This window comes from Macaca nemestrina, chromosome 2 (genome assembly GCF_043159975.1).
Source record: "Macaca nemestrina isolate mMacNem1 chromosome 2, mMacNem.hap1, whole genome shotgun sequence".
In the NCBI taxonomy this organism is placed as follows: Eukaryota; Metazoa; Chordata; class Mammalia; order Primates; family Cercopithecidae; genus Macaca; species Macaca nemestrina.
The window spans coordinates 181889845-181912272 of NC_092126.1; the positions used below are offsets into that span (position 1 = coordinate 181889845).

The 22428-nt window shown below is 41.0% G+C and overlaps 1 protein-coding gene across 6 annotated transcripts in view; it reads right to left on the minus strand.

Annotated features, from left to right (window-relative positions):
- LOC105477503 (neurexophilin and PC-esterase domain family member 3) overlaps window positions 1–21876 on the minus strand; it is a 41771-nt gene extending 19895 nt beyond the window's left edge. Inside the window, exons 1-6 of one of the 6 annotated variants that reach the window (XM_011734060.3) lie at window positions 21734–21876; window positions 21126–21326; window positions 18767–18947; window positions 18284–18401; window positions 15382–15656; window positions 1654–2408 (exon numbers count right to left, since the gene is read on the minus strand). In XM_011734060.3, the coding sequence (XP_011732362.1) occupies window positions 1654–2408; window positions 15382–15474 (848 nt within the window). In that variant the 5' untranslated portion in view covers window positions 15475–15656; window positions 18284–18401; window positions 18767–18947; window positions 21126–21326; window positions 21734–21876. Of the gene's footprint in view, window positions 1–1653; window positions 2409–15381; window positions 15657–18283; window positions 18406–18766; window positions 18948–21125; window positions 21429–21733 lie in introns of those variants that run through there. The other 5 variants (XM_011734061.3, XM_011734062.3, XM_024791457.2 and 2 more) reach the window with 5 other exon arrangements.
- Between the last annotated feature and the right edge of the window lie 552 nt (window positions 21877–22428).

Sequence of the window (22428 nt, forward strand, 5' to 3'; positions counted from 1 at the left end):
TGTTGCAAAACAAACCAACCAACCAACCCTCTAAAATAGGGTAACTGAGTAGTCTTCATACATAGGCAAAAAAGTACACAGAAATAAAATAATCTGCTCAGTCACTAATAAACAGCATGTCTGAAACCTGAACTCAGGAATAAAATGAAAAAACTTGTTTTGGTTTTGTTTGGAGGAGCTGTGAAATTTCATTTTGTTTTCATTTTGTACTGAACCATAGAAAATACTAGTCTTCTCAGCAGTACAGTAAACACTGTACATTGAGTAGTGCTCCCTCTGCTGGCCTTCCAAAGGTATGGCATGAATCCACTACACATGTACATAACCCGGTATGACCAAAAGCTGACTTCAGGGTGGAAAACTGAAGGGTTTTATTTTAAGAACTCCTACAAACCACATACTTTATGGTAGCAACTTTTCTCCCATCTGGTAATGAGTGGACATAAACTATGAAATTTTTTAGGGTGCCCAGATGTACTTAACAAAAATACCTCCCTTTTATCCAAGAAAAAAATTCTCTCTACCAAGGACTGTTTAAAAACAATATACTCCATTAAAAAGTAAAAAACATGTATACATTCTTTCAAACAATTGTACTTTTTTGTTGAGGCAGGGTCTCACTCTGTTGCCCAGGCTGTAGTGCAACTGTGATCACAGCTCACTGCAACCTCAAACTCCTGGGCTCCAGCCTTCCTCCCACCTCTGCCTCCCAAAGTGCTGGGACTACAGTCATGAGCCACCACACTTGGCCAAAATGGTACTTTTTAAACATGTAGCTTTTATAATTTTTTATGTCTTAGTAATGTTATGAAATGTTGAAGAAAACACAAATTGTAATTCATATTGGTTCCATATTCCTTTCTGCACATTATTCTATGTATTTATCATCATGCTGAAAATATTTTATGCTTATATTTGAAATAGAAATTTGAACACGATACTGCAATAATTTCAACAACTATATAGCTTAAAAAATATAGTTTTCTGTGGCATTCCTGACTTCCTATGCTTATTAAGTAAACCCAATGTTGCCATATTCATAGTTTTTTAATCAGTATGTTCAAATGATTTTAAAAACCGTTATTATGTTACTTTTTAAAGTTTCAGTTCATTAGATACAAAGACAAAACACCAGCCTGACTACTAGGCCTACCAGCCTGTTCTTGGATTGTATTTTTTCTTCACATAAAATAGATGGGGTCTTGCTATGTTGCCCAGGCTGGTCTCAAACTCCTGGGCTCAAGCGATCCTCCCATTTCATCCTCCCAAAGTGCTGGGATTACAAGCATGAGTCACCACCACACCTGGCCCTTGGATAACTTTTATCTGTTCTGTGAATAAGGGATTTTACTTACACAGCTACTGTGCAAACCCGCTATGTGGTTCTAAAGTAAAACAGATATGAGGGTAAAGAAAAAAATTCAAGGGTAAAAGGTCTTTAATTTGGACTTAGATAAGCACTAAGCTTCACTTGTAAAACACTAACGAAAAATACAAATCTATGTTTATTTTTTTATTCCCTACCTCTTCTGAATTGGGCCACGATGAGAGAGAGATAAGAAACACATATCCAATACCAGAAAGTCTCCTAAATGGGACAAGGACAGTGGAAAAGAACTCTTCAAATTATCCCCAAGAAAAAACAGCACGTACCTCTGGAAGAAAGCACTCTCTGCAGCAGTTAGGAGACCCTTCAGGTATCCACCTTTGAAATGGGTAATTCTGCTGCTGCAAGGGAGCTTCTTTGGTTTGAAGCAGAACCAGGGCTCCCCAGTGTAGAGGTCTGTAAAGTTACACAGGGGCAGATTCCCAGGAAGACACACGTTGCACTCAGTAGTTTCAGAAATTCTTCCCGAACGGAAGAGACTCTTGAAATAGACCCTGTCTGGTTTATCTTCCTGTAAGCGCTGAAGAACTCTGATCCCTTCACTGGGGTGGACCAGAAATATGGACACTTTAACTTTGCCCGGCCATAACAAAGTAAAGAAAACCTTGTAAAACCCATTCTGGTAGTCCACCACCCTGCCCACAGCCCCAGCCTGCAGCCTGGGGGAGTGAATTCTGGCCTGCAGGTAGTCTCCACCATACTTCTTGGGCTTTCTTTGAAAATCCTGTACATGAACCAGCACCTCCAGCTGGCTTCCCACCTGAAAGAAGGCAGCAGAGTTCAAGATGACAAAGTAGCTGGAAGAAGGGTCAGTGCTTTTCACAAAGGGAACTGGGGCCACATCAGGAACCTGTCGGTGCAAGGCAGCCAGCAAGGAGTCCTCCTCCATGCGCTCCTGGCTGGACAGGATCTGCTGATCATAGCCGCAGTAAGGATTTCGGCTAATTCCTGTCACCTGGGAGGAAATAAACTGTCCACTGCTGTCGATGAATGTGGCTGAAACAGTCTCATGGTCCAAGTACTAAAGAAGAAGACACAAACAACAGAAATTACCACTATAATAGGTCTCTGTATTTTCGGCATAAATTCAGAGGGCTCCCCACACTTCTGTGAGTTTTCGCTCCAGGAGCTCACACAGTGAGTCTGAGCTCCAGGATTCTCACAGTGAATATCAAAGAAAAAATGCTCTTGGGCTTCCAGGAAGGGAAAGGGAAAAGGACTCATTTTGAAGTATGCAGAGCACTGTGTTGTTCTGAACAAAGCTGCCCCTCAAGAGAAACTACTTTATCAGAACCTAGCCTATTGGAGTTTTATCAGAGCCTAACCAACCTGAGAGAAGGGAAATACCCAACTCCAGCCCACTTTAGCCACCCAGTCCAACCTAAGATGGTGAAACACCAAGAAAAAAATAAAAGAAAGGAATGGAGAAAGATATACCATGCTAACACTAACCCAAAAAAACCAGTAGCAGCTATATTAATTTCAGAGCAGATTTCAAAGCAAGGAAAGTTATCAAAGATAAAGGGGGTCATTACATAATAATAAAGGAGTCAATTCTCAAAAAAAAAATAAATAAATAACCACCCTTAACATGTAAGTACCTAACCAATGAGTATCAAAACATGTGAAGCAAAAACTAACGGAGAAATAGATGAATCTACATTATAGTCTAAGACTTCAACACTCCTCTATCAGAAATACAGAGATCTAGTAGGCAGAAAATCGGTAAGGACATAGTTGAATTCAACAGCACCATCAATAAACTGGATATAGTCGACATCTGTAAACTACTTCACATCAAGCTCACATGGAACATTCACCAAAACGGACCACATTCTGGGCCATAAAATGCACCTTAAAAAATTTTTTAAAATAAAAATCATACATTGTCTTCTCTTAAGCCATAATGAAATTAAACTAGAAATCAGTAGAGATAGATAGCTGGAAAAATCCCAAAATGGTATACAAATGGGTAACATACAAAATCTCATGAGAAATTTTAAAATATTTTAACTAGGTGAAGGTGAAAATATAATTTATTAAACACTATAGGATGAAGCAAGAGAAGTGCTTAGAGGGAAATTCATAGTACTATACATATTTTAGGAAAGAAAAATGACCTAAAATGAATAATTTAACCTTACATCTTAGCAAACTAGAAAAAGAGGAGCAAACAATATCCAAAATAAGCAGAAGAAAAATAATAAATATGATAGTAGAAATCAGTGAAGTTGAAAACAGGAAATTAATAAAGAAAAATCAATGAAACCCAAAGCTGGTTTTTTAAAAGATTGATAAAATTGATAAGCCTCTAGCTAGGCTAAGAAAAAAAGAGGGAGGACACAAATTATTAATATCAGAAACGAAAAGGAGGCCATCACTACAGATCCCATGGACATTAAAGGAATAAAGGACTATTATGAACAATTCTGTGACCATAAATTGGATAACCCAGATGAAATGGACCAATTCCTTGAAGGACACAGTCCATAAAGAATCCACCTAATGATGCAAAAGTAATATTATAACTAGTGGAAATCAAATATAAAAGAATGAAGTAGGCCGGGTGAGGTGGCTCACATCTGTAATGCCAGCACTTTGGGAGGCTAAGGCAGGTGGATCACGAGTTCAGGAGTTCAAGACCAGCCTGGCCAACATGCTGAAACCCCACGTCTCTACTAAAAACAGAAAAATTAGCCGAGCATGATGGCGGGTGCCTGTAATCCCAGCTACTCAGAAGGCTGAGGCAGAGAACTGTTTGAACCTGGGAGGCGGAGGTTGCAGTGAACCAACATTGCACCACTGCACTCCAGGTTGGGTGATAGAGTGAGACTCCATCTCAAAAAAATAATAATAAGTAAGAATGCGTAGTGCTTTCTTCATCACTTAGAGTAGAAAGTTAAGATATATTATCTTAGGCTGTTGGGAAAATAAAAGGTCTAAATACATTATTTAATGTTATATATAGAAATAAAATTAATTTTACAAATTGTGGAAGGAGAATGAAGTAAGCAGAGGCCTTATCTTTCATTAACAGTAGTAGGTCGGGTGCAGTGGCTCATGCCTGTAATTCCAACACTTTGGGAGGCTGAGGCAGAAGAACTGCTTAAGGCCAGGAGTTCAAGACCAGCCCGGGCAACATAGCAAGACCCGATCTCTACAATAAATTTTTTTTAAAAGTTAGCCAAGCGTGGTGGCACATGCCTGTAGTCCTAAGCTACATGAAAGGCTGAGCTGGGAGGATCACCGAAACCAGGAGCTCCAGGTAGTAGTGAGCTATAATCACACCACAGAACTCCAGCCTGAGCAACAGAGCAAGACCTTGTCTCTAACAAATACATAAATAAATATAAACTAAAACTAGGCTGGGCACAGTGGCTCACACCTGTAATCCCAGCACTTTGGGGCAGAGGTGGGCAGACCGGGATCGCTTGAGCTCAAGAGTTCGAGACTAGCCTGGGCAACATGGTGAAACCCCGTCTCTACTAAAAATACAAAAATTAAGCTGGGTGTGGTGGTGCACCTCTGTAATTTTAGCTATTCAGGAGGCTGAAGCACAAGAATTGCTTGAACGCAGGAGGCAGAGGTTGCAGTGTGCTGAGATCGTGCCACTGCGCTCCAGCCTGGACAACAGAACAAGACCCTGTCTCAAAAACTTTAAAAGAAAAAAAAAAATAGATATATAGATATATATACACATACACACACACATATATGTGCATATATATGTTTGTTGTTGTTTATTCCCCTGCAGTTTAACTAATTGCATAATGTAAGGTGTAGTTTTCTACATCTTAGGTAGGTTAGTTATATGCCTCAGGTTAGGTATATAACTTTTTTCCTGCCCATTTGTTCCTGTATCCTGTTTACACATATATATGTGCATTGGGCCTCCCAATGTGCTAGGAATCCAGGTATGAGCCATTGCGCCATCTTATGTAATATTTTTAATTAAAATTGAGTCTGGTTTTTAGAAACTGATAAGATATTCCAATCACAAGAGTACAGTAAGTGTCAGAAGCATAGTATGGAAAGGGATTAGGGAGTGAGAGACTGCCAAATTTCAGAGCCAGAGCTTTTTCTCCATTTACTCCAAGCTTCTTTATCAATTATCATCACAGTAATAAGCAGCTTAAAATTCCTGACAACAGTATCATGCTGGACAAGATGACCTCTTCAGACAGGTGAAAATGCTTATAGCTCCCTCCACTAAAAGATGCATCTGATTTGCAACATCACAACTGTTTATTCAATATTGATACCTCCCTTCTCCATTCAGTAGAAAAGAGTTGGTTCGTCAAATAATTAGAGCTTTTAGCTGGCATTAAGTACGGAAGTTTCCAAGAACTAAAGTGGAACAAAAGAATAATTTTCTAACATTTCCTCCTGACTGTTATAACATTACTGATGTGGGACTGTGGCCTACCCTCTCAAGTCTCTCTGTCTCTCCCTTTGCCTTCCTCCTTCTCTACCCAAGACCTACACAACTATCTTTTTTCTCTATTATAATATTTAGTGTGTTGAATATGATAAAATTAGCACACACATTCACAAAACCAATGCAGGTAAATGCCATGCACAATTAAGGTCTTGAAATGTATTGTCCCTCTGCCATCCTACTCCATCTAGAAATCCATTATTTCAAACTCCATCTAGAAAACCATTATTTCAAACCCCTGTACACAAACCTCCTGGGCTCTACCCTCCTTCTACCTTCCATCTCCTTCACAGCCAGAAACTCCCTGAATGTCCTACTCTCTGGCAGCAAATGTATCTGCATTACCAACCATCATGATATTTTTCCCTCTTAGGTCAGAGAAAGGAATGTGGCTCCTCCTATAAAAGTAATAAAATAAGAATACTCACAATATCCTCATGTTCCTTGTCCTATAGAAGGTTATGTGCTCCACCTGTGCTCTAGATCTCATCCTCTCCTCCCCCTTTTCAGCTTCTCTATAATCTCTTTCCCCACAAATTCAAGTCCCTCAAACTTCCACTTCCGGCCAAGATAGAGAAACAGTAACGCACTTTAGCCTCCCACATGAAACAACAGAAAACAAAAGTCAAAATATATGAAACAATGCTTTTCCAGACACTAGGCATCAGACAATAAAACACAGTGATGCCTAATAGACAGTAAACAAACGAGGTGAGCCCTAGGACTGTCCTTTGCTTAGCGTCTTGAGAGAGTTTCCAGGTTGCAGCACAGGAAGAGGAGCCCAGGTAGAGCATGGCAAACCACCCAAGGCAAGGAGATAAGGCTGCTCAGTCTTGAAGACCATGGTGATTATAATTCACAGGAAAGCAGAACAACTGTGAAGAAAAATAACTCAGGAGATCTACAGAGAGTCCCACTCCAGTATTCAACAGAGCAATTATGAACATATGTGTATAAGGAAACTATTGGAGGCTGGGGAAAGAACTACCTGAAAGCAAAAATTAAAAAAATTTAAAAATAAAAAAACAGTAACCTGAGTTTATACAGGAATAGTACTTCCTACCAGCCAGACTGGAAAAGCACAGATTAAAACAAAAACAAAAACAAAAAAACATACACACACAAAACACCTTGTCAATTAATACAAAAAAAAAAAAGGCAGAATAAAAGGAAAAAGAGAATAAAGAAGAGGTGGGACAAATATAAAACAAACAGCAAAATGGTAGATGTAACCATAATGCTTTCAAAAAATATATTAAAGGTAAACAGGCTAAGCAACCCAACTAAAAGGCAGAGATTATCAGACTGTATTAAAAAACAAGATCCAATTACATGCTAGCTAGAAGAAACTTGCTTTAAATATAAAAACACCACAGACAACATCAATATGAATGGGCAAAAGCTGGAAGCATTCCCCGTGAAAACCAGCACAAGAAAAGGATGTCACCTCTCACCACTTATATCCAACATTGGAAATCCTAGCCAAAGGATCAGGCAAGAGAAAGAAATAAAGGGCATCCAAATAAGAAGAGAGGAAATCAAACTATCTCTGTTTGCAGACAGTAAGATTCTATATCTAGAAAAACCCATAATCTCAGTCCAAAAGCTTGTCCAATTAACAACTTCAGCAAAGTTTCAGAATACAAAAACAATGTACAAAAATCACTAGCATTCCTATACATCAACAACAGCCAAACTGAGAGCCAAATCAGAAAGGCAATCCCATTCACAGTTGTCACAAAAAGAATAAAATACTCATGAATACAGCTAACAAAGGAGGTGAAAGAGCTCTAAAATGAGGATTACAAAACACTATTCAAAGAAATCAGAGAAGACACAAACAAATGGAAGAACATTCCATGCTCATGAACAAGAAGAATCAATATAATTAAAATGGCTATGCTGCCCAAAGCAATTTACAGATTCAATGCTATTCCTATCAAACTACCAACAACATTCTTCATAAAACCAGAAAAAACGATTTTAAAATTCATATGGAACCAAAAAGAGCCTGAATAGCCAAGGCAATCCTAAGCAAAAAGAACAAAGCTGGAGTCATCATGTTACCTGACTTCAAACTATACTACAAGGCTACAGTAACCAAAACAGCATAGTACTGGTACAGAAACAGGCACAGAGACCAACAAAACAGAATAGAGAATCCAGAAACAAGGCCACACATTTACAACCAATCTGATCTTCAACAAAGCTGACAAAAACAAGCAATGAGGAAAAGACTCCCTATTCAATAAACAGTGCTGGAATAACTGGCTAGTCATATGCAAAAAATTGAAACTGGACCCATTCCTTACACTATACACAAAAATCAACTCAAGATGGAGTAAAGATTTAAATGTAAAATCCAAAACTGTAAAAACCCTAGAAGACAACCTAGGCAATACCATCCCAGACACAGGAATGGGCAAAGATTTCATGACAAAAACACCAAAAGCAATTCCAACAAAAGCAGAAATTGACAACTGGGCTCTAACTAAACTTAAGAGCTTCTGCACAGCAAAAGAAACTACCAACAGAGTAAACAGACAACCTGCAGAACAGGAGAAAATATTTGCAAACCATGCATCTGACAAAGGTCTAATACCCAGCATCTATAAGGAACTTAAACAAATTTACAAGAGAGAAACAACCCCATTAAAACGTGGGCAAAGGACATGAACAGAAACTTCTTAAAAGAAGACACACATGTGGCCAAAGAGCATATAAAAAAAAGCTCAATATCACTGATCATTAGAGAAATGCAAATCAAAACCACAGTGAGATCTCACACCAGTCAGAATAGCTATTATTTAAAAATTTTAAAAAAAAAAACAGATGCTGGCAAGGCTGAAGAGGAAAGGGAACAGTGTTCGTATGAGTTGAAAATTAGTTCAATGATTGTGGAAAGCATTATGGCAATTCCTCAAAGGCCTAAAAGCAGAACTACCATTCCACCCAGCAATTTTATCATGGGGTATAAACCCAGAGGAATAGAAATCATTCTACCATAAAGACACATGCATGCAAATGTTCACTGCAGCACTATTCACAATGGCAAAGACATGGAATCAACCTAAATGCCCATCAATAACAGATTGGATAAGGCCGGGCGCGGTGGCTCACGCCTGTAATCTCAGCCAACATAGTGAAACCTCGTCTCTACTAAAAACACAAAAATTAGCCGGGCATGGTGGCGGGCGCCTGTAATCCCAGTTACTCACGCCTGGGCAGTAACTGCTGAGGCTGAGCAGCAAGTGATGCTGCTAAGGCAGCAGAATCGGGAGGCGGAGGATGCAGTGAGCAGAGATCACGCCATTGCACTCCAGCCCAGGTGACAGTGCAAGATTCTGACTCAAAAATAAATAAATAACAGAGTGGATAAAGAAAATCTTGGCCGGGCGTGGTGGCTCACGCCTGTAATCCCTGCACTTTGGGAGGCCGAGGTGGGAGGATCACGAGGTCAGGAGATTGAGACCATCCTGGCTAACACGGTGAAACCCCATCTCTACTAAGAAATACAAAAAATTAGCCGGGCGCAGTGGCGGGCGCCTGTAGTCCCAGCTACTCGGGAGGCTGAGGCCGGAGAATGGCGTGACCCCGGGAGGCGGAGCTTGCAGTGAGCTGAGATCCAGCCACTGCACTCCAGCCTGGGCGACAGAGCGAGACTCCGTCTCAAAAAAAAAAAACAAAAAAAAAAACAAAAAAAAGAAAATCTTATGTTCCATAAGAAATATAAGAAAATGTAAGAAAATCTTATATTACATATACAGCATGGAATACTATGCAGTCATAAGAACGAACAAGATCATGTCTTCTGTGGGAACATGGATGGAGCTGGAGGTTATTATCCTTAGCAAACTAACACAGGAACAGAAACCCAAATACAGCATGTATTCACTTCTAAGTGGGAACTAAATGATAAGAACTTATGAACACAAAGAAGGAAACAACACACACTGGGGTTTACTTGAGTGGGGAGAGTGGGAGCAGGTAGAGGAGCAGAGAGGGTACTGGGCTTAATAACTGGGTGATGAAATAATACGTACACAAACCCCCATGACATATGCTTTCCTATGTAACAAACCTTCACATGTACCTCCAAACCTAAAATAAAAGTTTAAAAAGAAATATAATTCAATAAATAAATAAATAGATATAAAAACACAAATAGGTTTAAAAAAATAACAACTGGCTGGGTGTGGTGGTGACTCACACCTGTAATCTCAGCACTTTGGAAGGCCAAGGCAGCCAGATCACTTGAGCCCAGGAGTTCAAGACCAACCTGGGCAACATGGCGAAACACTGTATCTAAAAGAAAATACAAAAAATTAGCCAGACGTGGTGACGCACACCCATTGTCCCAGCTACTCAGGGGGCTGAGAGGGAAGGATTGCTTGAGCCCAGGAGACAGAGGTTGTGGTGAGCTATGGTCGTGCCACTGCACTCCAGCCTCGGCAACAGGGCATGACCCTGTCTCAAAAAAAAATAAAAAATAATAAAATTATGGGAAAAGATGTACTTGCTAACAGTAAACAAAGAAAAGCTAGAGTGATTATATAATACCATATAGAGTACCTTTCGGAGCAAAGAATTTTACCAAGGGTGAAGAAGGCCAACTCATGATGATAAAGCAACTAAATTCATCAAGAGGACGCAATTCTAAACATTTATGTACCTAAGAACAGAACTTCACAACACATGAAGTGAAAACTGACAGAAATGCAAGGTGAAATAGACAAATTCACAATTATAATGAAAGATTTCAATAGTCTCCTTTCAATAACTGATAGAGCATGTAGACAGAAAATAGTAAGGACATTCAGAAGATGACCAACACCATGAACCATGTTGATCTAACTGACATTTAAAGAATACTCCACGCAATAAAAGCAGAATGCATTCCTTTCCAGTACACATAGAATATATACCAAAATAGACCACATTCTGTGCCATAAACAAATCTCAATAATGTTTTAAAAGAATTCAAGTCATACAAAGTATGTTCTCAGGGGAATTAAATTAGGACTCAATAACAGAAAGGTATTTGCAAAATATCCAAATATTTGAAAGTTAAATAACACTTCTAAATAATATACAGGGCTGGATGCAGTGGCTCACACCTGTAATCTCAGCACTTTAGGAGGCTTAGGCAGGAGGATCACTTGAGCCCAGAAGTTTGAGAAAAGCCTGGACAACATAGTGAGATCCCATCTCTGCAAAAATATAAAAAATTAGCTGGGCATGGTGGCAGACACCTGTAGTCCAAGTTACTTGGGAGGGGGAGGTGGGAGGATCACTTGAGCCCAAAGGTTGTGGCTGCAGTGAGCCATGAGCATGCCACTGCACTCCAGCCTAGGCGACAGAGTGAAAACCTGTCATTAAAAAAAACCTAAATAACACATGGGTTAAAGAAAAGAAAAAGAGAAATTAGAATGTAGTTCAGCTGCATGAAAATGAAAATGAGAACAATATCTACATGTGTGGTATACACTAGAGCAGTATATAGAAATAAATTTTTTATTATTTTTGTTTTTATTTTTTTAGAGACAGGGTCTCACTTTGTTGCCCAAGCTGAAGTGCAGTGACATGATCACAGCTCATATTGCGTGGAGTATTCTTTAAATGTCAGTTAGATCAACATGGTTCATGGTGTTGGTCATCTTCTGTATATCCTTACTATTTTCTGTCACCATAACATCAAACTCTTGGGCTCAAGGGATTCTTTCGTCTCAGCTTCCCAAGTAGCTAGGACTACAGGTGCACACCACTACACTCAGCTAATTTTTCAAAAATTTTGGTAAAGATGGGGTCTCGCTATGTTGCCCAGGCTGGTCTCAAACTTCTGGCCTCAAGTAATCCTCCTGTCTCAGCCTCTCAAAGTGCTGGGATTACAGGCCTAAGCCACCACACCCAGTCTTGTAGAAGAAAACTTATAGAATTAAACATTTAATTAGAAAAGAAAAATCTCAAAACAATGACTTTGGCTACCACTTTAAGAAACTACGAAGAGACAATTAAATCCAAAGTAAACAGAAAACTGGAAATAATAAAGATCAGAATGGAAACTGACCAAACAAAAAAACAGAAAAAATACAGAAAATAAAATCCAAAGCTGGTTCTTCAAAAAGATCAATAAAACACAAACCTCTGGTCAGAGTGATCATGAGTAATAAGATAAACACAATTCTACAGATATTAAAAGGATAAAAGGGATTTGGGAGATCTATTTCAAGACAATGTAAATAAGACTTAATGCTACTGAGACCAGGCATGGTGGCTCACGCCTGTAATCCCAGCACTTTGGGAGGCTGAGGTGGGTGGATCGCTTGAGGTTAGGAGTTCAAGACCAGCCTGGCCAACATGGCAAAACCCCATCTTTACTAAAAATACAAAAATTAGCTGGGCACGGTGTCAGACGCCTGTAATCCCAGCTACTCGGGAGGCTGAAGAAAGAGAATCACTTGAACCTGCGAGGAGGAGGTTGCAGTGAGCCGAGACTGCACCCCTGCACTCCAACCCAGGCAAAAGGTCAAGACTCCATCTCAAAAAAAAAAGACTTAATGCTACTGAGCTGTACACCTAAAAATAACTAAGATTAGCAAATTTTATGTTTTTATCACAATTTTTTTAAAGGATAACAAAGTAGATCAAAGACCTAAACATAAGAGCTAAAACTATAAAACTCTTAGAAGAAAACACAGAGGAAAGGTCTCACAACATTGAATTTGGCGATGATTTCTTGGATATGACACCAAATACACAGGCAACAGAAGTCAAAATAGATAAACTGGACTACATCCAAAGTAAAACTTTTTGTGTATCAGAGGACAAAATCAGAGTGAAAAAGCAACCTACGGAATGGGAGAAAATATTTGCAAATCATATGTCTGATAAGGAGTGAATATCCAGAATATATTAAAAACTCCTACAACTCAACAACAACAAAAAAAAAAACAAACAACTCCATTAAACAATGAGTACAGGAATTGGATATTTCTCCAAAAGCACATGATAGAAAGATGCTCAACATCATTAATAATTACGGCAATGCAAATTAAAATTACTGTTATACATTACCTCACACCCACAAAGAAGGCTACTATCAAAAACAAAACAAAATAACAAGTACTGGCCAGGATGCAAAGAAATTGGAACCCTTGTGTACTATTGATGTGGATAAAAAATGATGCAGCTATTATGGAAAACAATATGGTGGTGCCTCAAAAAATTAAAATTGCCATATGATCCAGTAATTCCATTTGTGGGTACATATTCCAAAGAATGAAAAGCGGAGTCTTGAAGAAATACTTGTTATCCACTATAGCCAAAAGGTAGAAACAACCCAAATGTCAGATGAATGGATAAAATGTGGTATGTATGTACATGCTGTAGCATGTTATCAGAATTTCCTTCTTTTTTAAGGTTGAATAATATCCCTCCATCTATGTGTAGACAGAGAAGTATTACTTAGCCTTAAAAAGAAAAGAAATTTTGATAACATGCTACATGAGTGAACCTTAGGCACATTATGCTAACAGAAATAAGCCAATCACAAAAAGACAAATACCAGGCCAGGCTTGATGGCTCACACCTGTGATCCTAGCACTTTGGAAGGCCAAAGTGGGAGGATCGCTTGAGGTCAGGAGTTCAAGACCAGCCTGGTCAAACGGCATAACCCCATCTCTACTAAAAATACAAAAATTAGCTAACCGTGGTGGCACACTCCTGTAATCCCAGCTACCCGGAAGGCTGAGGCATGAGAATCACTTGAACCCAGGAGGCAGAGGTTGCAGTGAGCCAAGATCATGCCATTGCACTCCAGCCTGGGCAACAGAGTGAGACTCTTGTCTCAAACAAGAAAAAAAAAAAAAAAAAAAAGGACAAATATCATATGATTCCACTTGTATAAGGTACTTAGAGTTGTCAAGTTCACAGAGACACAAAGTAGAACTGAGTGAATGCCAGGGGAAGTGGGTAGGCAAGAATGGGTAATCATTGTTTTTTGGTTTTTTTTTTTTTGAGACGATCTCCCTCTGTAGCCCAAGCTGGGGGGCAGTGGCATGATCTCGGCTCACAGCAACCTCTGCCTCCCAGGTCCAAGTGATTTTCATGCTTCAGCCTCCGGAATAGCTGGGATTACAGGCGTGCACTGCCACGCTCAGCTAATTTTCGTATTTTTAGTAGAGACGGGGTTTCACCACGTTGACCAGGTTGGTCTCGAACTCCTGACCTCAAGGGATCCTCCCACCTCAGCCTCCCAAAGTGCTGGGATTACAGGCGTGAGCCACTGCGCCTGACCTAGGTAATCACTGTTTAATGGGTAAAGAGCTGCAGTTTGAGAAGATGAAAAAGGTCTAGACATAGATGGTGGTGGTGATTGCACAACAATGTGAATGTACTTAATGTTACTCAATTGCACACTTAAAAATGGTTAAAATGACAAATTCTATGTTATGTTTATTTACCACAAAAAAATACTTTAAAAAAAGAGGAGTTTCTAAAATATCTAGACACATCATCAACAGCTTCCAGGTAAAGGAACTATCGGTGTAGGATTGGTAGTGTCTTATATAGTAAAACATGCAAGAACAGTTTAAGCAAAGAAAAAGAAGAAGAAATACCTAGCTTTTATGCCATAAGCCTATTTCTAATAGGAAATCTTTAACAGACTCTTTGACAGAATTACTTCACATTCTCCAAAGTACCTAACAAATTTTACTCAGAGCGCACAGAAAAAGATCTGCAGGACTTCAGTGTGCCCATTTCACAGTGAGATTAGGTGTTCTGCTAAAAACCACAAAGTTGATTCCAGCAGGAGAAATTTTTTTAAAAGCCTATGGCTTGACTTTTAGAGCACCTTATGCTAATAAAACCCAGTAAGAAAAGAAATGCCATAATTAAGTTGGATATGTTATCTGAGAAGTACCACAAGCCAACAAAACAAAAGGACAGCATCCTTTATACAGAAACTCCTCCATAAATTTTGGTTATATAAGTTCACATCGGGGCTGGGGCCAGGGAAGAAGGAACACTACTAAGTACCTTCTTAGTAACAGGCCCTTGTGAGGGGTTCAGTTAAGACATGGTCCCCGCCCCTCAGTACCATCTAGTAATCTCCAAAACAGACTCGTCTACTCCCTCCCTTGAAATACTCCTTCAGCTTTTTCCCATGGGTCGACTAGAAGTTCCCCTCCTTAAAGAGGTTTTTCCTTTATCACTCTAAAGCTATCCTAGAATAGCTCCCTTTCCTTATTGCACTTTTCACCATCTCTAGTTATCATTACTATTATTATGTGATTATGATTACTACTATTCTTCCATGCACGCTTATAATAAGAGCTCTAGAATGAAAGGCCCATAAGTGAAGAAACGACTTCACTGTACCCTCGGTGACTAGCACAGTATATAACCATTGTGAGCACGCAAATACTTACCAAATAAATGAAAACAAGAACTGTGACTACGATAAGCTTCCGATAACCAACTTTTCCCAGGCTAGCTAGCCCCAAATCCCCAGATTCGGCTCCCTTAGTTATGAGGGATTATACTGGGTACTCACCTCTACCTGAGTAACATTGATGACCAGCACCACCACCATCAACACTGCAAGCAGACAGCAAAAAAGCCGTAGTTTGAAGAAATTGGTCCACATTGTCTGGCTGTGTCTTGTTCACCCATGGCCAACACCATGCTACCTTCACTCTTTAAAATTCCATGTCTTTGTTTTTCTGAGCTGCAGATGAGCTTTCAGGTTCATTTGCTTCTATCCTGCTAGTACCCTTAAGAGCTCTTATGTAGAGGAGAGACTGCAGTTGATTCAAGAAGCACATATTTCTTCAAAGAGGAGAGATGAGAGAACATCACCAATTGCAATGGCTTAGGGTGGGGTGAAAGGAAAAACATCACACTTCCTCTTCCTTAACCTTATCTAAGGCCCAAAGTCACAAGCAGAAAGCAAAGAGACAGAGCACAGTAACGTCTTTTCATTTCCAGACAATCTCAAAGTTTCCTTTTCCAGTGTCAGGCTTCTGTGTAAATACATTATTTCCCCTATTGCCTATTTAGGTTTTAACTTTTAAGATAGCAAGGAAGTATGCCTTCAAACTCAGAAATTGTGAAATAAAAGTAACTGTTAAATTTCTACAGAGACCTCAGTCAATAAAATCACTTCCCTTCCCCTTCCCTTTAAATTATGTAACACTGCTACATTACCCACACTTAAAGAACATGAAGAGGAAACTGTTTTCATGAAGAGCTCTGGGATACTGTGCAAAGCATCCTGACATTCTCTGGAAAACAGTAAGTGCCACCCCTCTCATACAGACATATGGTAGGAGATGTGACACACTCTTTACACTCTTTAGGTTTCCAGCTCTCCCCACCGCATATGTGGTCCTGATGCTCCCTCAGCTAAGTAGTAAGGCACAGGAGGACACACACCTGCCTGGAAGATGTGGGAGAGGAAAGTCAAGCTTGAAAAATGGGTAACAGGATCCCAAAATCCTTCATCACACCTGCTAGAGGCAGGGGACTTCAGAGTCAGCCGTGCCTAACTGTTCTCCCACGTAACAAATTCAAATGCTCTTTCCACTTGCCATTTCGATACAGGTAAACAGAAAATGTCCTAGTATTCTATCCCCAGGGAGACGTTCCATGAAGGGCAGGACACAGAAATAAAGGCAGAAAGGGTACAAAATCATGGTGCAGAGTATCTCAGAACAGCTCAGCTGCATCAACTCTCCCCTCCACTTTGTGTTGGACCTGGCAAGCCCCCATTCTCTCACTCCTCTGCCTCACCAGTCTGAACCAGTCCCAACCACAATGACAATGCCCATCAGCTTCACAAAGGAGATAGGCACAAAGGAGAACAAGCTCTCCATCCTCAGAGTTCCCATAGTACTTATTATTTTCACTTCTCAGCTGATCTCTATTTGTATTTTTTTCTCCCTCACACTCCATTTGTATTTCTTATCTCTCAAACTAGACTACACCAATTATGACTATATTTTTTTTAAAAAACCATATATCAGAGAAAAGCAACTTAATGATACTGCATCATACTTTTCTGATTTGCTCAAGGTACTTAGTTCTTTACATGGTACACAATGATTCAACAATCTATGCAACAAATAATTATGGAGGCCTACTCTGTACCACACACTGTACTAAATGCCAGAAATTCCCCTTGAAAAACTTAGGCTCATATTAGACAAGATGTCAGTACCTTTTTAAGAAGAAATAAATCCACCAGTCCTGGCCACCTCCACAGGGATGCCAGGAACTGTGAAAGACTGTGCTTCTCCATTTCCTGACCCCTAACACCTCCTTTCTCCAATATCCAGGCACTCATTCACCTCAAACTGTCTATAACTTCTTGGAAGAAGCTGGCTGCAAAATAGAGGATAACTCTGTCATCAGGGTCCCAACTGTTCTGCTATCGAAATCCTTCTCAAAAAGTTGCCCATAAAAAGAAAAAATCAGGTTTCCACGATGGCCAGAGAGAGAAAAGACCAAAGATGGTAGTCCACAGGAATTTAGTTGCACCATAGGCAGGTGTGGTCATGGGTTGTGTTGACACAAGCCATTTAAAGGACATCAGAGTGGTTCAGCCAGGCAGCAGCAGCACACAGCTGCCAGTGATGCAGAAGGAAGACAAGGGCAGGAGACTCTAAAGCGAAAGAACTACAGGACTAGAGGCAGCAATGCAAGAATCCCCTCCCAGCTAGAGGCTTCTACTGACAATAATTCAGGAGGATCGTGCCAGGAAAAGACCTGACTTTGTGCTGTAAGTAGAGCACTGACATTTGAGAGATCACATTTGTACACCTAAATAGATGTTGCGTGAGGCACACTAGACAGACCTCTCTTTGAAAAGATATAGGCCGGGTACAGTGGTTCACACCTGTAATCCCAGCACTTTGGGAGGCCGAGGCAGGCGGATCACAAGGTCAGGAGATCGGGACCATCCTAACATGGTGAAACCCTTTCTCTACTAAAAATACAAAAAATTAGCCGGGTGTGGCGGTGGGCACCTGTAGTCCCAGCTACTTGGGAGGCTGAGGCAGGAGAAGAGCGTGAACCCGGGAGGCAGAGCTTGCAGTGAGCCGAGATCGCACCATTGCACTCTAGCCTGGGCAACAGAGTGAGACTCCATCTCAAAAAAAAAAAACAAGAAAAGAAAAGATACGCACTAAAATTTTAATAGTTGTCACCTCTAGGCAGTTTTTGTTTTCTCTTTTATCTGTATGTCCTAATTTTTCACTGGGAAATGAAAATCACAAATATAAAGAATAAAGCTGGGCCAGGCATGGTGGCTCACGCCAGTAATCCCAACACTTTGGAAGGCCAAGACAGGAGGATTGCGGAGATCAGGACTTCAAGACTAGCCGAGGCAAGATAGTGAGAGCTCAACTCTACCAAAAAAAATTTTTTTTTAATTAGCTGGGCATGGTAGTACGTACCTATAGTCTCAGTTACTCAGGAGGCTGAGGTAGGAGAATTGTTTGAGCCTGGGAGGTCGAGGCTGCAGTGAACCATGATCACACCAATGTACTCCAGCCTGGGCAACAGAGCAGGACTCTGTCTCAAAAAAATAAATAAATAAAGAATAAAACCAATTTCTAAAAGTAAAAATTAAAGATGAGACATAGGAGAAACAAAGCATTAAATCATATCTGTGAAATCAATTCAACTTAAACTGAAAGATTTCTAAGTAAAAGAAGAAACCTAATTCACGGCATGAGGTGACTGTAGTGTAAACAACAAACTATAACAAGTTTCTGGTATTTTCCTATAAACATAAAACCTACGCATTATAACAAAAAAGCTATTTGCAAGGAGCCTTAAAATCAAGTAAGAACAACAGTGTTGGCAGGGAATGATTCTAGAAAAAAGTTCCTCAGATTAACCAAAAAAATAAAAATATATAATTCAATGTAATTTACCTCTTTTGGAAATTTTCCAAGAAGAGATGTTTACTGGAACTAGAAATTAGAAGTTACATCTAACATTCCTTCCAGCATGAAATCCTGAACTCAGTCAATTTTGATCAGAGGTCCTTATTTTTTTCATGCCACATTTGAAGCACACATCAATGTTTTTTTCATTTTTATACAATTCTTCTTGCTGCAACAAAAATATGTATATGATATAAAGGTTAAAGATACTGAAAATGAAGTAAAGAAAAACATTAGAAATTAAGAGTTCAATTTTACAGGCAGAGAGTTATACATGATACAGTGGGAGGAGTGGGCATAGGAACGTTTCCTTTTCCTTACTAATAAAAAATAGTAATTGTCTATTTAAATACATTAACTTCAACCTGGTAAATCACTCTCAGACCTTGGCAGAAGGTCAAAACTTTATAAATAGCAATATAAGTGAAAAAATATAAACCAAAGATAAAAGCTCCAAATGTTATTTTTCTTAAAAACTATTATAATTTTGTAGTTCAATGATCCAATGATTTTGTTTTCCCCTACAGAAAAAAAGGGGTATCTGTACAGATCTAAAAGTTATTATTCAAGGAATCTAAATTTGAGTGATCCTGTTTTCAAATGTCAGACCACCACTTACTCATGCTTTATTTTTATTAATACGTGCAAAGGACAAGCAAAAAGTTAAATGCATGCTCTGCCTTACATGTGGAACCCAGAATTTGTTGGAAGTGTTCCGCCAAGTTTTTATTAAGCCTACTTCCATATTCAGGACTCATAGTGGCCAATCTAACTTCTTTAAGGCCTGTAACAACAACTCCAGACTGCCATTAGGATTCCTACCCCTATCTCACAAGAGAATTACAAAGTAGTCACTTACATCATTTGGAATTACAATTGTCAGTAACACAAATGAAATTCCTGAGTTCAATACTAAACAAAGAAAATGAGATAGCAACCCTATCCTCTGGGGAGCTAATGTTCTCAGGCAACCATTTCACAAAGATAATATATTAGAGGACAACTGCATAGAAACTGTCCAGTTTCTGAGGCAGTCCCTATCCTAAATACTCTGACCTGTTAGCCACATAAATGTAATTGTACTAGTCACAGCAAGTCTCTGGAACTTTAATTCAGAATATATATTTCAGAAGAATAGTAAGAGACAAAAGCACAGATTTACATGGAAAGTATCTACACTTAACTGCTTATATTTCAAACTTTGCAAAGAGTCGCTGTATTTCATAGGATGCTGAGTAAGACCATGAAACAGGGCAGGATCTAAAGAATGAAGAACTGGAGACCCATCCAGGACCCCAACAATGACAGGTTAACCAAATAGGGTCAATCCTTGAAAAAAGATGAAGCAGGGGCACTAGTCTGCAGGACTTGTTTCCACAGATTCCATTCCTCCTTCATGTCCCCCAGCCTCACATGCCCAAAGTGCTGACTCATCTGGACTTTCCCTTGCCCTTCTTCCAAAGCAGGGCCCCATGTATTCATGGAGGTTACATGGCAGGTGGAGAAGTAATAAAATCAGTTATGTAAGTCACATCGTACTAAGTGCTATTTTTAAAATATTGAACACATTGATAGGTGTGGTCCTCAACCCTGCATGAACATTAATCATCATCGTGGAAGCTTTTTAAAATACAAATAACTGGGCCCCACTCAACCAATTAAATCATAATCTGTGGGAATAGGCCCAAGAAGCAGCTTTTTTTAAAAAGGTCCCTAGATGATTACAACGTACAGCCAAGTGGGAGAACCACTAGCATAGAGTGGCCAGGGGCTGTTATTCGTTTCAGTTGGTAAAAGGATGGCCTTTTCAAAATGATGTTTGAATTGTAACTTAAATTGTCGGGGCAGGACAACCCAATTCCTGGGCAATGGGGACAGCTATCCCCACTTCAGTGATTTATCCCTTCGTTTCCTTTCTCAGTAACAAATAACAGCACTCTACCAGCCCCAAAGAGATTGTGAGGATAACAGACATGGGGAAAAAAAAACAAAACTAAACAAAGTCAAAGAAAAGCTGAACCCAAACACTACAGAGAAATGGTATGCTGCTGCCTCCACTCAGACAATTATCAGGGTCTGGGAGTCCTGCCAGTTTCAAATATACCCTGATGTTCCAAATGATAATTAACCACAGTGAGGAGGGGGGAGGCCCACCAGAGCAGTGTGATTCTTTATTTTTGGGAAAAGTGGCAACAATCCCCCTTTAACGTAAATCATGAAAAGCAAATAAAATTTACTATTTTGCACAAATGTTGCATAAATCCTGCCTCGGAACCCCTCTTATCACCACCCTAGTGGCCTTAGATCCGGCAGAAATGGGCAACAGGCCAGGGTCTCCATATCACACCTTGTAAAGTTACACTCGTTTCTCCCCATACGACCTGAATCTGATGTCCCCAAACGGCAGCTCAGTAAGGCCAGAACAGTCCACCGTGTGACAGCAGCGCCAGCCAAGAGGCAGCCGGTGCCCAGAGCAGCGATGAGCCGAGAGACATGAGATGGGCAGGGAGACGTCGCCAAGTGCTCCGCACCGGGTTAGTGAAGCTGCCTGGGGGACAGAAGTCCTTCGCTGAGGCGTGGAGGTCCGAACTGCACCCAGCTGTGCCGTTGCCGCAAGTCGAGGAAACTGAGGATGGAGATGCTCGCTCTCGGCCCCGCCCCGCCCCGCCCCGCCGGTACTAGCCTCGGCTCCTGCTTCTCAGCTGCGACGCTTTGGCAACCCAGGGCTCCAACTCTGCCTACGCCATCGACCTGGACCTCCCCTCCGTGGGCCCTGCGCCCCTAGCCACGACCCCAGGGGCTGCACGCCTCAGGACGGGGCTGGGGACTCGGGAGCAGATGCGCGCGGAGGGAGGGGCTTCGCAGTCAAAGAGCGCTAGATGAGCTGGGCAATGGGTCGCTCCGCCCGCAGCGGCCCCTCCCGACGTCCACACGCAGACCACATCCCGCACTCACCTCCGGGACCCGCCCGCCCTTCGCTCTCCGGGGGCCAGGGATCCTGACGCCCCGGCCGGTCGCCGCTGCGCCAGGCCGCTAGCCCCCCGCTTCCTCACCCGGCGACGTCTCCTCACCTCCGACCCCCGGCTACGATTGGTGGAGCTTCGGTGGGGGCGGGCCGAAGGCGTTGACTGACAGCAGCACGCGTCGGGCGGAACCCACAGGCCTGGAAGCGAAGTTGGCACTCTGGCGCTCCACGCCGCGGAGCTCCCGCTTGCGACGCGACACTGCAGCTGTCTCCCCGCGGCCCGAGGTCTCGCCCCTCTCGCGACCCAACTCCTCGTGACCTTGGGACATCAGAGTTTCCTGGGAGCATCCACCTACCTCAAGGCTTTTCGCTTGTCAGCCAAAGTGCCTACAACCGCAGTTGACTCTAGTGGGGCAGCCTTTCCTGTGCAGTGATGGAATTTATTGTGCCCTGAACCGGAGAAATGCGATTTGCCAAGTATGAGCACGGATATAGCGGATCCTTGAATCTTTTCCTTGCTTTGAAATTAGTCAGCAACTTCTATTCCGTAAAACAGCCCGTTCCTTTTACTCTCACTGTACATGATGTCGGTCTCTTGGCAAAGCATACTTTCCTCACCCCCCACCATCCCAAATTCTGGGTTATCCTATTTTGAACATTTTTCTAAATGGTGAAATGTCGGTGG